Source organism: Asparagus officinalis, chromosome 7, assembly GCF_001876935.1.
Source record: "Asparagus officinalis chromosome 7, Aspof.V1, whole genome shotgun sequence".
NCBI lineage: Eukaryota > Viridiplantae > Streptophyta > Magnoliopsida > Asparagales > Asparagaceae > Asparagus > Asparagus officinalis.
In genome coordinates this window covers 63619942-63636349 of record NC_033800.1, presented here as the reverse complement: position 1 = coordinate 63636349, position 16408 = coordinate 63619942, and the positions used below count along the sequence as shown (strand labels likewise).

The 16408-nt window shown below is 42.2% G+C and overlaps 1 protein-coding gene and 1 pseudogene across 1 annotated transcript; both read right to left on the bottom strand.

The window, feature by feature from the left end:
* On the bottom strand, positions 1340 to 3886 carry LOC109847257. The gene is made up of 3 exons (XM_020416489.1): positions 3359 to 3886; positions 2711 to 2835; positions 1340 to 1430 (listed from the first exon to the last, which is right to left on the bottom strand). Exons 1-3 carry the CDS (start codon positions 3761 to 3763, stop codon positions 1340 to 1342), a joined length of 621 nt encoding a protein of 206 aa, XP_020272078.1. The 5' UTR covers positions 3764 to 3886.
* On the bottom strand, positions 14307 to 16185 carry LOC109847255 (annotated as a pseudogene).

Here is a 16408-nt window from a genome sequence, read left to right as displayed (position 1 = left end):
ATGAACATATTGAACAATATAGCATTAAAATTACCAATCATATATTTTTTTTTACTATACCAAGCGCAAAGAACTCAAAGAATACATCACCTACAAAATGATATACATTGCTTATTGTGATAATCAATGCCACAAGAAGCCACTTATGCCACATCAAAAAAAAATTCAAATAGAGCACAACTTTTTCGAACGTGCAAACCTGTCCTATGAATAATCATCACAACTCGCCTTAAAATACCACAATAACCCCACGAGTGGACTTCAGAGAGAGAAAGAGTATCAATGTAACTTGAGGAGAGCTCATCAGTTTTAAATTCTCGATTCGATAATTTTCAATAATGATGGGGTAAAAATGTCAGTTACTCCACGCAGGAAAAACAAGTTCGGAACAATCATGTTGTTCTAACATTACAGAAAGGGAAAATATAGTGTATGAAAAAGCTCAGAAGACCATATACAATGAATTTTCATCTCTCACATGATATCAGCAAAAACAATGGGAACAAAATTCTACTTGGTAGCCTGTGCAATCATATTGCTTATGGAACTAGCTTGCTCTTTGGCAGTCTCCACCAGTGAATCCTGCATGCAGAAACACAGTTAAGATACTTACACAGTTAAATACTTTTGCTAACATACGAAAGTTCAAAACACTCTCCAACATTAGAAACGTAGAATTCCACCTATTGGACACATCTTGCTGAATTTTTTTCGCTTTACCTGAATAAGTTTGTGCAATGCACTCTGCAAACTTCTTTTTTCGCTTTACCTGGATTTACAAGGGTGGTTTTCTGCAACCAATCCCATTTTCACAGGAACAACTCAAGTAGATATCCAAACAAATACAAATGAGAAGGGCAATCTGAATGAGAGACTCTACCTCATCCTCTATATAATTGCTTTGTAGTTCAGGATCAATCAAAGTCTCAAGCCTTTTCTCTTTCAGAAGACCTTTAACCTTATGAGGACAAATATAGGATGGCAGAAGTTAAATTCCAGAACTACTGTAGAGATCCTCAACTTGTAGAAACTATTACTTTTAATTAATAATAAAAATAATTTCCATTTGATGCCATTAAGGAATCTATGTCATACCAATACCATTTATCTTTTTTTGCTTATACACCATTGTAAAAGGGATTACATTCTAATTTAGCGTGTGGCTAAATCCTCCCTAGTCATTTGAACTAATGAAGGGGGAGAAGTTCACAGTAAATGCAATGTTCACATGACATCAACTATTTGCCCATCATTGGCAACAAACTCAGCACAATCATTGACTCTAAACCATTGCAGAAAGGAAAGCATCTGTTCACATTCTCGGAGCAGTGGTCCATAATCAAGGAGACTGCCTTTCGAAGTTGAAGGATGGTGCAAAAGGAGTTGCGGCAATAACTGTGAACTCTGTACACTGGAACATCGAAAAAAAACTTCAAAAAATAAAGAGTGTTAATAGATAAATGAACACGGTTGAACATTATAGCTCAAAGTAACTTAATAAAACATGGGAAGTCAGTATCCATTTATACGGTATTTACATAAAAAATCAAAAATCGACGAAAACAACATCATAGGAATTAGATATATGACAACAAATGGATGTATCTAGAGTTAGGATTAGTATAGAATTTCTCTAGAAAGTTTCACGTGTCATGAAAATATCAATATTCTAGGTGATGAGCGTGAGCTTTGTATAATCAAGTCTCAACTAATTCAAAATAAAGCATCTCTTCAAGCTAGCCTATTCCTTACTAATTAAGTTAGCATTTCCCGTTCTACCTCCTCCGTTCTCAATCCTCCAATACTAAAACCAATTACCCACCTAGTTTCCGCAACCCCAGCATCTATGACACTTGTTAGCAGCTAAATGATACCTGCATCAACTTATGAATGTACAAGTAAAATTATTTCAAATTTGAAGAATGATTTTCTTTCTGTAATACCTCATTCTTTATGCAATCTTGACCAATTTATTTGAAACGTCAAATAATGCTCTCAGCTGATTTGAAGAATGATTTTCTTTCAGCATCAACATTATGCAATCTTTCTGTAAAGTTACCATAAATTTACGGTCACAATTCAACGATGAAATAAATTTCTCAACAACTACCAAAAGAGATGACCCAAGCCAGCCTATCCTTCTTCAAATGTTGGGCTGACATGTAAACTCAGTGTAATATTTTTTGAACGCATTAATGTTCTCTACCAGAGACTTCATATAAATATCATCTGAAATGATCTCCTTTTACCTCCTATCGGTTACTCGTGTCATTAAAAAAAAAACACCAAAACAAAAGATCGCATGATATGAAATTTATGCTTATGTGTAAGGAATAGTTTATATGTCCTGTGAACTTATTTTTTGAAGTAAACATGTCCTACAAATTGAATAATCGAACAAATAAACATGTTCTCAAGTTCACAAGAAAACACTTGAACACCTACTTAATCATAGATGTCGAGTATCACTAATGAGACACATTGAAACATTGTCATGTTAGAATTTAGATGCGATGTATATTATTGCTAGCTTTTAACTACAAATATGCAGTTGAAACATTGTCATGTTAGAATTTAGATGCGATGTATATTATTGCTAGCTTTTAACTACAAATATGCAGTTTTGTTTCAGTTACTTACCTCTTTAGATGCGATGTATATTATTGCTAGCTTTTAACTACAAATATGCAGTTTTGTTTCAGTTACTTACCTCTTTAGTTCACACCCAGGTTCATGCCAAAACACTGCGACAGCAGGCATATGCAAGGCAATGATAATATTTGCAAGAATATCGCGTTTTTCCTTTTCAGTTGCATCCAGCAATGACACTAATGCCTGCAGGGGATTATTTAAAATAAAGGAACTGCCTAATGAATAATTTGAAGAGGTGCATCCACTTCATGTACATTCCAGATTGTCACTACTGCACATAAAAAACAACCTGTATGCACTCTATCATAATGATTAAATTTGTTTTAGCAAAAATGACAGACTACGCGATCTCCTGAACCTCAAATCCACAGACCAACACTTCCCTCTCCATAACACTGAGGATGCTCTCCGCAGTCCCTACCTCTCAAAACAAAACAATGTCCTTCAATAAGAATCATTCAATGGAAGGGCTCGCTCTCCGCAGTCCCTACCTCTCAAAACAAAACAATGTCCTTCAATAAGAATCATTCAATGGAAGGGCTCGCTACAGACCTCCCAACTAACTCAAGACACCGACACAAAACGACAGACTACGCAAGATTATGCAGCAAGATGCAATTTTTCATCTTTTATCATGTAATTTATCAAGAAAATATATTACAGAACAAATCAAAACAAATGAAAAACAACATAAGGAACACAATACCTCGAGAGATCTGATTGCAACCAACGACAACCACAAAAGATGAATTTGGAGGCGAAGGAGAGGAGATCGATTGGAGATGCAAGCTGAGGTAGAGGATGAAATCAAGCAAAGATTGGGGCTAAAATCAAGCGGAGATCGAGGTCGAGTCAAGGTCGAGGTCGAGAGGAGATTGAGGCTGAGTCCAGGCTGAGATCGAGCGGAGTTCGAGAAGAGGTCAAGATTGAGAAGGAGCGGAGATTGGAGCTGGAGCTGGAGCTCACCGCGAGAGGAGATCAAAGGCGAGCTCGAACTGCAGATGAGCTCGAACAGCGGAGGAGGAGGCGAAGGAGGAAGGATTGTGGTCGGGAAGAGATTTAGGGGTTTTAGGGCTACGGGCGGGCAAACGGGCGGATATAGTTTGCCCATTTAGTGCCCATTTAGGATTGTTTGAAACTGACCCGCCCAGTTAGACCCATTTAGCTAAATGGGTGGGCTTTAGGCGGGCCAAATGATGGGCGGGCAGGGTGGTTAAATGGGTATGGGTCAAAATTGCCAACCCTAGTTTGGGCCCCCAATTAGCAAATAAAAAATTGACTAACAAAAAAATAGTAAATAAAAATGTAAATATTAGTTAAAGAAGCGCCCAGAAATCTTTTTATCACGGAAGTGTTAACAAGTGACTTGAACTTCCTACATTATGGGGCTGTTTGGTTGTATGTTTTTACCATGTAAAAGGATGGAAAGTGTAAAAAAGTGGGTCCCAATGTCAGCTTTCATCACTTTCAATTGTTTGTTTGTAGTTGTGAAAATAGTGTAAAGTGATTTCATATGCTGATGTGGCTTGTAAAGTGATTTCATAAAAAAATTAGGAGAAAGCTAACATTGAAGTTAGGAAAAAATAATAAAAAATAATTCCAACCAATATGATCATTTGAGTAGGGACCACTTTTTACACTTTCCAAACAAACAATTAAAATTACATTTGTAAACCAAACAAGCAATTTATGATTCTAATGGAATCAAAAACAAACAAAGAAAAGTATAAAAGTGAAATTGATGAGGTGGACAACAATTTTCCAAGTTACGTCATAAATACACAACTTTACTAACAACAACCAAACAGCCCCTATATGTATTTTCATTTACTTTTACTCGTACTTACTGTATAGGGCACCACCGAGAATAGGGTAGGACACCACTAGGAAAGATAACTAGTAAAACAATTAATATGGGGGTGCTTCTACAGGGATCCGAAAATAGGATAGATAGAGTAGGACACGTCACCAGTCCCCCTCTATTTATCACATTTTCGGGTCAGTGAGACATTTTTCTTAATATAGATTCCAAATGCAACTATAATAAGTTATATGGGAACACCAATAAGACAAAATTCTAGCTCCATCATTGTCAATAAGTGGCTGCATGAAGGAAAGTGACTTTTCAACTTAGTTTATAATTTAGTCCTTACTGATAGAGTATTTCTGAGATCTTTTGATTACTAATAATTTTATTATTTGCATCTGTATTGGACCTCTGGCATCATTGCCGATATCAAACATTTCACTCAATCAAGAAACAATATTATGGGATTGTGTAGTCACTATGATCTTTCGATTGCCTTGAAATATATACACACACACATAGAAAAGTGTTTAGCAACAACAGATATTATTCATAATTCATCTCTACTTTTCGAATTTTGCTTTTGTTATAAATTATGCAATATGTAAGTTTATCTATTTCCGTTCACTTCCTCTCGATATTAAGTTTTATCTACCAGCATTTCGTACTTCATCTTAAGAGCATCTCCAACATCTTCCCTAAAATTTTCTCCAAAATGGGAAAAACAAAAGTCATATTCTCCAAATTATTTTTGCTCCAACTTCATTAACTTCCCCATTTTGAAGAATCCTACATTTATTACAATAATAAAAATACCCTATATCTTTAATATGAACTTTAACAATAAAGATTTAGACATGAACTTTTTATTTTTTGCCCCCTCATTTTATAGTGTTGAGTCTTTTTTGAGTAGTTGGAGACTTGAAGAACGTGAAACATCTATGACAAAAGCTCTCCCTAAAAATTTGAAGAATGCTACAGATTTGGGGAAGGCTCCCCTTTTTTTTCTCCTTCATCCCAATTTTTGGGGAATGGGATGGGGAAACTGTTAGACCAAAAAAAAACCCAAAATTCTCCAAAAGTGAGAATACCAATAAAATGGGGAAACTGTTGGAGATGCTCTAAGTGTTGCTTTGTTGTGTTCCGTGTCGATAAAATTAGGCAGGACCCGTGTCCTAAGAAAAACGTAGCCCTTCCTATACGTTTGAGCTTCCCAATATTGTACATTGGCCTATTGAGTAAATGTTAGATGTGTCACCCTCAAATTTTTGAAGGAAAAAAGCCATGAAGAGAAATTGCTTCTTTTTTTAAGTTTCTCTCACTATGTTATCTCTTGTAAGTTTATGGATTTACCTATTTAAACAACATACTCTATCCAATTTCTAAATATGTACAAATAAATATGAAGAAGTTGTTAGCTACTAGACTACGGCAATTTTCCAAAAAGAAAGACGTGGTCAGCGGCAAGAGGACGATTTTATGAAAGAGCTTTGCTACAGGGACCCAAAATATGGGACCAATAAAGAGGACAAGTGAGGTGTCCCCCTCCTATTGGATAATGAGTTGGCCATCATTAATGATGGCCAACTCATTATCCAATAAGAGGGGGACACCTCACTTGTCCCCCCTATTGGTCCCATATTTTGGGTCCTTAAAGAATTTTTCTTTATGAAAACGGAAGAATAAACTAAAAAGTAGGGACAGTAACTCCCTCAAAAAAAGAGTGTTTACTTTCAATAGTCGGCGGTGTACGTCCAATTGATATTCATCTACGCTTGTCGAACGTAGATGTGAATCGTTTTTGTTATCAAAATAATATGGATATTTACCGTATTCGTGACTAGAAAATGAATTGGCCGTATTCATATATCAATTATTTTATCGTCATTTGGCCGCCAATATGATGAAACAAAATCTTCATTACACTCTTCTTTCATCTTAGGGCCTGTTTGGTTCGTTTCCTTCACTTTCCATAGATGACTTTCCTTCACTTTCTTGTGTTTCCTTCACTTTCCTGAAAAATGTCTCTTGTGTTTGTTTCGCCCAAAAATATATAGTGAAAGTACTTTACATCATTTTCTAGTGTTTGGTTCAACTTGAAAAAAGAAGAAAATAATTGTGCTCAGAAAAGGCTATTTTTCTAGTATTTGGTTCAAACTAAAAAATCAAGAAAACTTGATTGTGGTCACCATGGTAAGATTACCACCCATCATCATAGTTGTGCTCAGAAAATGCTATTTTTCATTATTTGCCTCGCCATAAAGTTTATAAATAGCAATGTTGGCTGCAATATATTGCCTGGCCAATTCAATGTTGCTATAAACTTTGGCTGCATATCTTAAAAATAACCCATCATCATAACACAAAATATGCATATCAACCAAAGACCAACCAAGAACTGAAATCAAGGCCGAGAGCAGGTTGAAGCCATGCACAAAATTAAAACAAAGGTCAAGCATCAACATGAAACCAAAGGCCAACCATAGCTGACCAACAACACATAATAGTACCAAGATCTGAAACCAAGGCAGAGAGTACAATAAACCTGCACAAAATTGAAATAAAGGCCAAGCATCAACTGAATCCGAAGGCCAACCATAGCTGACCAACCAAAGGACAAGCAAGAGCTGAAACCATTGCAACCAAGGCCAACGAAAGGCCAACACAACAATTTAGGGTCCAAGGGCCAAGCAACAAGAGGCTGCAACCAAGGAAAGCACACACCTGGACATGAATCATCAACATGGAAACAACAAACCAAACAACCAACATGGAACCTTCGAACCAACACAACCAAGAGCTGAAACCAAGGCCAACTGGAACACAAATTCAGACTCACCAAAAGCCAACACAACAACTTAGCTCCAAAGACCAAGCAACTGAAACCAAAGGTCTGCTTCTAACACAAATTCAGACTCACAACCAACATGGAAACAGCAAACCAACACAACCAAGAGGTGAAACCAAGGCAGAGAGGAGGTTGAAACCATGCTGACCAAGGGCCAAGCAACATGAGGCCAAGTTGAAACCAGAGGCCAACCAAAGGCCAACACAACAATTTAGGGTCCAAGGGCCAAGCAACAAGAGGCTGCAACCAAGGAAAACGACATATGTCCACCATTGCAACATGTTAGGTACACAATGGAAACCACAAAAAAACACAACTGAAACAAAGGCCAAGCTGTGCCAAAGGCCAACACAACCAAAGACCAAAGGCCAACACAACCATGCTGACCAAGGGCCAAGCAACATGAGGCCAAACAAACACCATTGCAACATGTTCCTCACAATGGAAAACCACAAAAACTGAGCTCAAAAGGGCCAAACAAGCCAAGATGGAAATCAAACCAAAGCTCAAAAGAAATTATAGAAAATGTGCTCAGAAAAGGCTCTTTTCTTCATTATATGCCACGCCATGAAGTTTATAATAGCAATGTTGGCTGCATTTACTGCCTCGCCAATTGATCACTAGTATAAACTTTACATGCATATCTTCAACATTGAAGCCCATCATCATAACACAAAATATGCATACCTCTTTAATTTTAATTCATCGAGGGAAATCATTATAGAACCCCACTTGTAAACCTGTCAAACACATAAAGCATTAGCATACCAAGTTTATAATATAACATATAAAGCTACGACTGAGATGCATGAAGATAGAGATAGTAGCATAAGTTTTGCACAAATATAAGTTTAATACATGTACCATAGTTGTTAGGCAAAATGATGAGCTTTCATCTAGCTCATTTACATCCAAAAATAATTACGCTCATTTATGTTGTGCGCGGCGGAAGCTTTCTAGGGCAACACGAACAATAACTTGAACTAAACCACAAATAATATGCAAACCACAATCACAGCAAGAACAAGAATTTACGTGGTTCGGCAAGTTGCCTACGTCCACGGGGCAAGGAGGGGGAAGTTCTTACTACTAGAAATCAAGGGAATACAAATAGGGTTACAAATCTCTCAGACTAAACCCTAAAACAAAGCACTTAATCTCTCAAATCTCTCCCACAATTGGATGCAACAAAACTCTCTTGGAGGCTGCTCAAAATCGTCCTTGAGGTTACCCTAACAAATCAGGTTTAGGGTATTTATAGATTACAAAACGAAACGGGTCAAAAAACTGGAAAAACTGATATCCGCTTCGTCGGTCGACCGGCCCGGTCGACCGCGGTCGACCGGACCGGTCGACCGCCGCCTGTTTTTCCTGATTCTGCTGCTGATGCTGAAATTCCTTCAATTCTCCACCTCGGCGAATGTTTCCACCAAAACTGAGCCGACACCAAACCATCCAATAGTTCCTCAACAGGTCCAGGAACAATACTCGAGCTGAAACACGATCTCCCCCCATCTTGATCAACTGATCAAACCGGCTGCATCTAAAGACTGCCTACGTATCCTCTTGCCCAAGGAATCAAGCCGAACGTAGTTCATATTAATGGCCTCCAAAGGCCTCAGCACTGAAGGATGTTCAAAAGCTTCAAACAATGACCAAATTTCACTCCTGAAACAACTTTGGTCAACATATCTGCAGGGTTGTCATTTGTGTGGACCTTCTCCAATATGACATCTCCATCATCCAAGACGTCCCGTACAAAGTGGAATCTGACGTCGATGTGCTTCGTGCGCGCATGATAAACCTGGTTCTTCGCCAAATAGATAGCCGACATGCTATCACAAAATATCTGAATAGTCTCCTGAGCGATCCCCAAGTCCTCCAATAATCCACGCAACCATAAAGCCTCCTTGATAGCTTCAGTAACTGCCATATACTCTGCCTCTGTAGTAGAGAGAGCCACTGTGGACTGAAGCGTGCAACGCCAACATACAGGTGCACCTGCCAATGTAAAAGCATAACCTGACGTAGACCGGCGTTTGTCAAGATCTCCAGCATAATCTGAATCCACATAACCAATACAAGCCTGCCCGTCCTTCTCATCCTTCTGAAACACTAAACCAACATCCACGGTGCCTCGAACATACCGTAGAATCCACTTCACGGCCTCCCAGTGACCCTTCCCGGGGTCATGCATGTATCTCGATACCATGCTCACGGCCTGTGACAAATCTGGCCTCGTACACACCATCGCATACATCAAGCTACCTACTGCACTAGCATATGGGACCTTCGACATATAATCTCTGTCCTCAACTGAAACAGGTGACATCAACGCTGAAAGCTTGAAGTGGGGAGCCAATGGTGTGCTAACTGCTTTTGCATTGCCATCAAAGCTGAATTTCTTCAACATCTTCTGCAAGTAGCTCTTCTGTGTAAGCTTCAATTTCCCCTTCACCCTGTCTCGCTCGATCTCCATACCCAATATCTTCTTTGCCTCTCCAAGATCCTTCATCTCAAACTCGGATGATAACTCCTCTTTCAGCTTTCGAATAGCCGAAGAATTCCTGGAAGCAATAAGCATATCATCAACATATAAAAGCAAATATATGAGCTCACCATCATGTAGCTTGTGCATATAAACACATGGGTCATATGGGCTCCTCATGTACCCTCGGCCAATCATAAAGCCGTCGAATCTCTTATACCACTGTCTTGGTGACTGCTTCAAACCATAAAGAGACTTCTTCAGCTTACAAACCAAATTTTCCTTTCCTGCAGCTTTGAAACCCTGTGGTTGTGTCATGTAGATCTCCTCATCTAAATCACCGTGTAGAAAGGCTGTCTTCACATCCATCTGGACCAAATCCAAATCCAACTGTGCCACCAACGCCAATAAAATCCGAATCGACGAATGCTTCACAACGGGTGAAAATACCTCGTTGTAATCAATGCCCTCAAGCTGTGCATATCCCTTGGCAACTAATCTGGCTTTGAACCGAAAGTCCCCAATAGAAGATCCCTCCTTTTTCGCATATACCCACTTGCAACCAATAGCTTTCTTACCCTTAGGTAGCTGTGCAAGTGTCCAGGTGTCGTTCTTCTGAAGAGATCGCATCTCATCCTCCATAGCTTCCCTCCACCTGATCGAATCGGGGCTAGACTCTGCCTCCCTGAATGTGGCTGGAACCATATCGTCAACGACCTCCACTGATAATGCATATGCGATCATGACATCATTATACCTAGCTGGCCGAGGAATCTTTCTCCTTGGTCTATCTGCTGCAATGGACCTCTGAACATGACCCTGTTCATGAGTCCCATGATCTACTGTATCCTGTATCTGCCCATCTGTCATCTCATCTCCTCCCAGTGTCACCTCTGTAGGAGCCTCAATGGATACAGTGTTCTCTGGAGTGGGTGGAGTCACATCATCCTCCACCTGCTGCGATATCTCTCCTGTCTGGTCTCCCTCCACCTGCTGAGGGGTTCGAGGCCTCATCATGTACGCCTCGTCAAATGTGACATCTCTGCTAATAACTATCTTCTTGTCCTGTGGATCCCATAACTTGAAGCCTTTGACTCCATCCCTAAATCCCACAAAGACTGCTTTCCTCGCTCTCGGATTTAATTTACCATCACTGACATGATAATAAGCTGGACACCCGAATATCCGAAGCGACTCATAGTCACTAGCCACCGAACCAAACCAACGCTCCAAAGGAGTATTCCCGTCTATCGCAGTGCACGGCAACCTGTTCACGAGATGGCTCGCATAAACCAACGCCTCGGCCCAAAAAGATCTAGGCAATCCACTCTGCGTCATCATACACCGCACCTTCTCCAGCAAGGTACAGTTCAATCTCTCAGCCACCCCGTTCTGTTGCGGTGTCTCTCGAACTGTGAAGTGTCTTCTAATGCCGTGATCCCGGCAAAACTGCAGAAACGGATCACTCTTGTACTCTCCACCGTTATCTGAACGTAGAGTCTTCACCTTTCTACCTGTCTGCAGCTCCACTTTCTTTTTCCACTCCACAAAAATATCCAGGACCTGATGTTTATGCTTCATCGGGTATACCCAATTCCTCCTGGAATAATCATCAATGAAAGTGACAAAATAGTTGGCCCCACCAAGAGATGTGTTCTTGGAAGGACCCCAAACGTCCGTGTGAATATAATCCAATGTACCTTGGGTGTTATGAACAGCGGTGCCGAACTTCACTCTAGTCTTCTTCCCAAGTACACAATGCTCACACAATTCCATCTTGCAGGTCTTAGCACCTTTCAATAGCCCCTGTTTAGCCAATGACTGTAGGGACTTATCACCTGTGTGTCCAAGTCTCATGTGCCATAAGGTGGTAGTGTCCTCCTCTGTGGTGATAGAAGCTGCCAGACCCCCTGTAACTGTCTTGCCCTTCAAGTAGTATAGGTAGTTTTCCCTGACACCTCGCATCACTACCATAGAACCCTTCGTGACCTTCACTGTTGCATCCTCTAAGATCACTCGATATCCTGCTGCCTCCAAAGTCCCAAGAGAAATGATGTTCTTCGTAAACTGCGGCACGAACCTCACTTCCTTCAATTCTCTCACTACACCATCATGCATCCTGATCCGGACTGAACCAATACCACCAATAGGGCATACGTGATCATTACCCATAAGCACGACATCCCCTCGTTCCAGCTCCTCAAAGCTAGAAAACCACTCCCTCTTAGGGCAGATGTGATATGTAGCTCCCGAATCCATCATCCACTCCGTGGAATCCGCATAGCAAACCGACGGTAAAGCAGGGCATGAATAGCCTGAAGAATCTGAATCTGAATGCTCACCAATAGCTTTTGCAACATTCACTTCTGAAGCTTGTGCAGCTTTCCCCTTATTCTTTCCGGCTTTTTCTTTCCACTTTGGGCAGTCAATCTTCCAATGTCCTTCTTCTTTACAATACCGACATTGATTTCTACCAACACTCTTATAGGCACTCCTATTCTTTGACTTTGAGCGGTTAAACTGACGACGGTTTGGATCTCGGCCTCGAACTGCTAACGCATCTCCCGATGCCTTCTCGGAGGGTTCACCATCACTCTTCCTCAACTCATAGTTCACCAAAGCTGAGGTCACCTCCTTGTAGCTAACTGTAGTTCTTCCATTGATCATAGTGAGAACGAACGTACCATAATCATCTTCGGGCAACGAACACAGAAGTAGCATCGCCTTGTCTTCATCCTCAACTATAATATCAACATTGGCCATATCTGAAAGTAGCTTAGTGAAATTGTTGACATGCTCCCTGATGGAAACCCCTCTCTTCATCTTGAACTGGTAAAATCTCTTCTTCAAGTGAAGCCGATTCTCAATGCTCTTCGTAAGATATTTCTCATTGAGTGTTTCCCACATCTTCTTCGCCGACGTCTCGTTCATAACATCATAAATAAGATCCGGCGTCAAGCATGACCTAATAACACCACAAGCTCTACTGTTCATCTTTCTCCAAACCTTATCCTCCAACTCAGCGGGTTTCTCTTTTAACTCAAGAGTCTCCTCCAAATTCTGTGCATCCAAAGCATCCATCACCTGACACCTCCACAATCCAAAATTGATCTTGCCATCGAACTTCGGAACATCAATCTTCGTGTTATTGATGCTCAGACTCTGTATCGCCTTTGTTAGAGACGAACCTGACGTGCTTGCATCTCCCATGTTGTCGATCTAGCTCTGATACCAATTGTTGTGCGCGGCGGAAGCTTTCTAGGGCACAATTGGATGCAATGATTCTCTCTCTTTGGCTGCTCAAATTCGTCCAACCTCTACCCTAATCAAACAGGTTTAGGTATATATAGAACTTACAAAACGAACCGGGTCGAAAACCTGGAAAAACTGATATCCGCTTCGTCGGTCGACCGGCCCGGTCGACCGCGATCAATTCCGGTCGACCGGCCCGGTCGACCGATCACCATCCAGCAGAAGCCCCAAAAATCCAGAGAACCGTCGGTCGACCGCACCGGTCGACCGAATCATCTGCGGTCGACCGGGCCGGTCGACCGACCTCCTTCCAGACGCACAGGAAGCCTTGTGCACGAATGCGGTCGACCGGACCGGTCGACCGCCGCCTGTTTTTTTCCTGAATCTGCTGCTGATGCTGTAATTCCTTCAATTTACATAAAATTAATGCCCAAAATCGGAGCTCAAACAGATCAAAGCTCAAACAGACCATGAAAATCCACATGTTAGAGCTCAAAATCGGAGCAAAAAACAGTGCTCAAATCGGAGCAAGAGCTGAAGATCTCAAGAACAAAAGGCGTTTAAGGTTTTTTTTACCTGAGTAGCGCGCAAGATCTCAAGAACAACGATCTTCTTTCAAATCCCCAAATCAACCGCAAGATCTCAAGAATAGCGACATTCTTTCAAATCCCCAAATCAACAGCAAGATCTCAAGAACAGCGATCTCAAGATCGCAAGAGCTCAAAACGGATGAAGATCGAGCTCGCTTGCACAGGAGAATGGCATCAAGAAGTGAGAACGAAAGCTGGAGGAAGAGGAAGCGGTTCGAAGTTGATGTGGGAAATCGGGGTGGAAGCGAGAGCATGAGACGGGAGAAAATGGAGGTGGGTGAAAGGAGGGGGAAAAAAGAGCTTTAATCATTTTCCACCAAATTCGGCGTTTTGGGGACGGAAAGAAACTTTCCGCAAATCGTCATTTTCAGCTCCCTTTTCTTTCGCCGCTCAAAACAAAACAAACAGCCGGAAATGAATAAAACTGATAGAATTTTCAGCGTCAGTTTTTAAATTAGACATTTCCTTCACTTTCAGCTCAATTTTATGCGAAACAAACAGGCCCAAAAAACGCAAAAGGACAGATCGGACATCACGCCGGCCCTAATTAATTAACTAATTGTTCAATGTCATATAGGTCCCTCATCGGTATCTCCCCATCAAGACCAGACCAGATGAAGGCCAGGCCATCATCACTTGCTCATAGAATCGTATATCAGCATGAAGAAGAATCGAATCAAAGAAAAAAGTAACAATGAATAATCCAAGCACATATTTGAAGAGGAACTGATTCAAAGCCCTTCCTCCCACACAAGTTACATTTCCATTAAAACAGAGTAATGTAATCGCTGATCACACCCGACCAAACTCGTCGATTCATCCGCAAACAATTTATTACAGAGGGCTGAACGAACGTTGTTGTGAGTTCGCGACTAAAAGTCATCGTAGCCACCGTCCTCATAAGCCAGATCATCCTCCACCCTCTCCGCCGCGTTGTCCTCGATCTTGTCCTCCACGTAATGCGACGGCGCCTCTCCGGCCAGGGCCGCAGCCCTCCGCAGCACTCCCGCGGTCCGCCTCCGACGGCCAGCCCCGTCACCCATTACCAAACTTGGACTTCTTCTCCCCTCCTGAACCGGGGGAGGCAGGAGCGGAGCGAGGCGGCGCACGTATGCATGCCGGCTCGGCTACGAAGGCTGCCCAGCTACCCCTGCCCGTAACATCGGCTGAGGCCGGGCGGCCAGCACCGTAGGCCGGATGGCCACCCGCTGCTATGTATACCCCGCGAGCGCCAGGCGTGTATGGCTGTCCGTACCCATACTGCGGCGCTGTCCGTATGGCGGCGGCCGGCGAGTGCAGCGGTAGTCCCTGGCATGCCGGCGGTCGACTGTCCTTAGGGCGGTGGCGCGGTGCAGGTAGTCCCTGGATCCGGCGGTCGACTGTCCAGTAAGGGCGGTGGTGCCGAGGGTAGTCCTGGCATCCGGCTGGTCGACCTGTCCATAGGGTGGTGCATAGGGATCGTAGTACCTGGAAATAATCGAGATTAATGTTTACATCTAGCGGTTTTGTATAGCACTACTGGTTATAAGTTTCATGCAATTAAATCAAGCGGTACATCAAGCGATGTCCTGTAAACGCTACCGCGTATCTTAAAACATGTCAACTGATTCGATTTCATATATAGTTCACTTACACCCTCTTTGGATTGAGGAGAATATGAGAGAGGGAGAAAGTAGATAATTTTTTCTTTCTTCCCTTCCTCTTTTTTACCCTCCAATTTAGGGGTAAGATTTTAGATTAATTTTTTTTCCTTGTTGCCTTCTCTATCCTTCTAAATGGAATTTATTAAACAAAGGTAAATTAAAATTTCTCTTCCCCTTGCCTTCTCTACCCTCCAGCAATATGAAATTTATTCTCCCCCAAACTGAAATGATACTAAGGCAGTAATCGATTTATAAATTACAAATATAACTTTTGTCTCGAGGGGAAACAAACGACTAGAAACGAGGAAGTGATTAATTATTGGATTCAATTAATGAATCCTTCTCAGCCTTTACCTGGTGGGCTCCTTGACGGCGACCTTGACGTCCAGCTTGCCGTGGGGGCGGCCGGAGCCCGGCCTCATCGACGACCTCTCGGAGGGGGAGGCGGGCGGATCCGACGAGGGGCTTGGTGTCCTCCTGGTCGTCGGGATCGGGCGGACGATGTCGATGTAGAGGGTGGAGTCCTCGATGCGGCGATCGCCGGGGAGGGGGATCCTCAGCTTCTCGTCCCAAACGGGGTTGACGTCGCCCTCGACGTCGACCTTGGTGGAGCACTTGGCGGCCTTGTCCGCCCACACCACGGCGTAGGGCTTTAGGTCGCCGTAGCGCCAGTTCACGTTCTTCAGGTCTCGGGCTGAGGTTATCGTCACCTCCACTTCGTATCTGGACGCCATTAATTCTTCGTTGTTTGCTTACCGGATTGGACCAGAGGAGACGAACTACGCTTCCGATTCGATTTGATTTGCTTTGCTTTGCTTGGAGGGTGGGGTGGATTTGGGGAAGTATTTATACGGCAACTTTCAGCCAATGGGCATGAGTGGTTGGGATATTTTACAGGCCTGCCATTCCATTGGGATTGGATTGCGGGCTAAGGAAATCGCGTAGCTGTGAGAAACTTCCCCCTTTTTCTAATCTAACAAATAAAATAAAGTGAAAACTCACGTGAAGCTGACGCGGATGGTAAAAAAAGGTAGCATTAGGGGCACAACCCCAACCACATCCCAAACCACACTCCCTCTCACATATGCTACAGTACACCGGGCCCCATATAAGATTTTAAAATTTTAA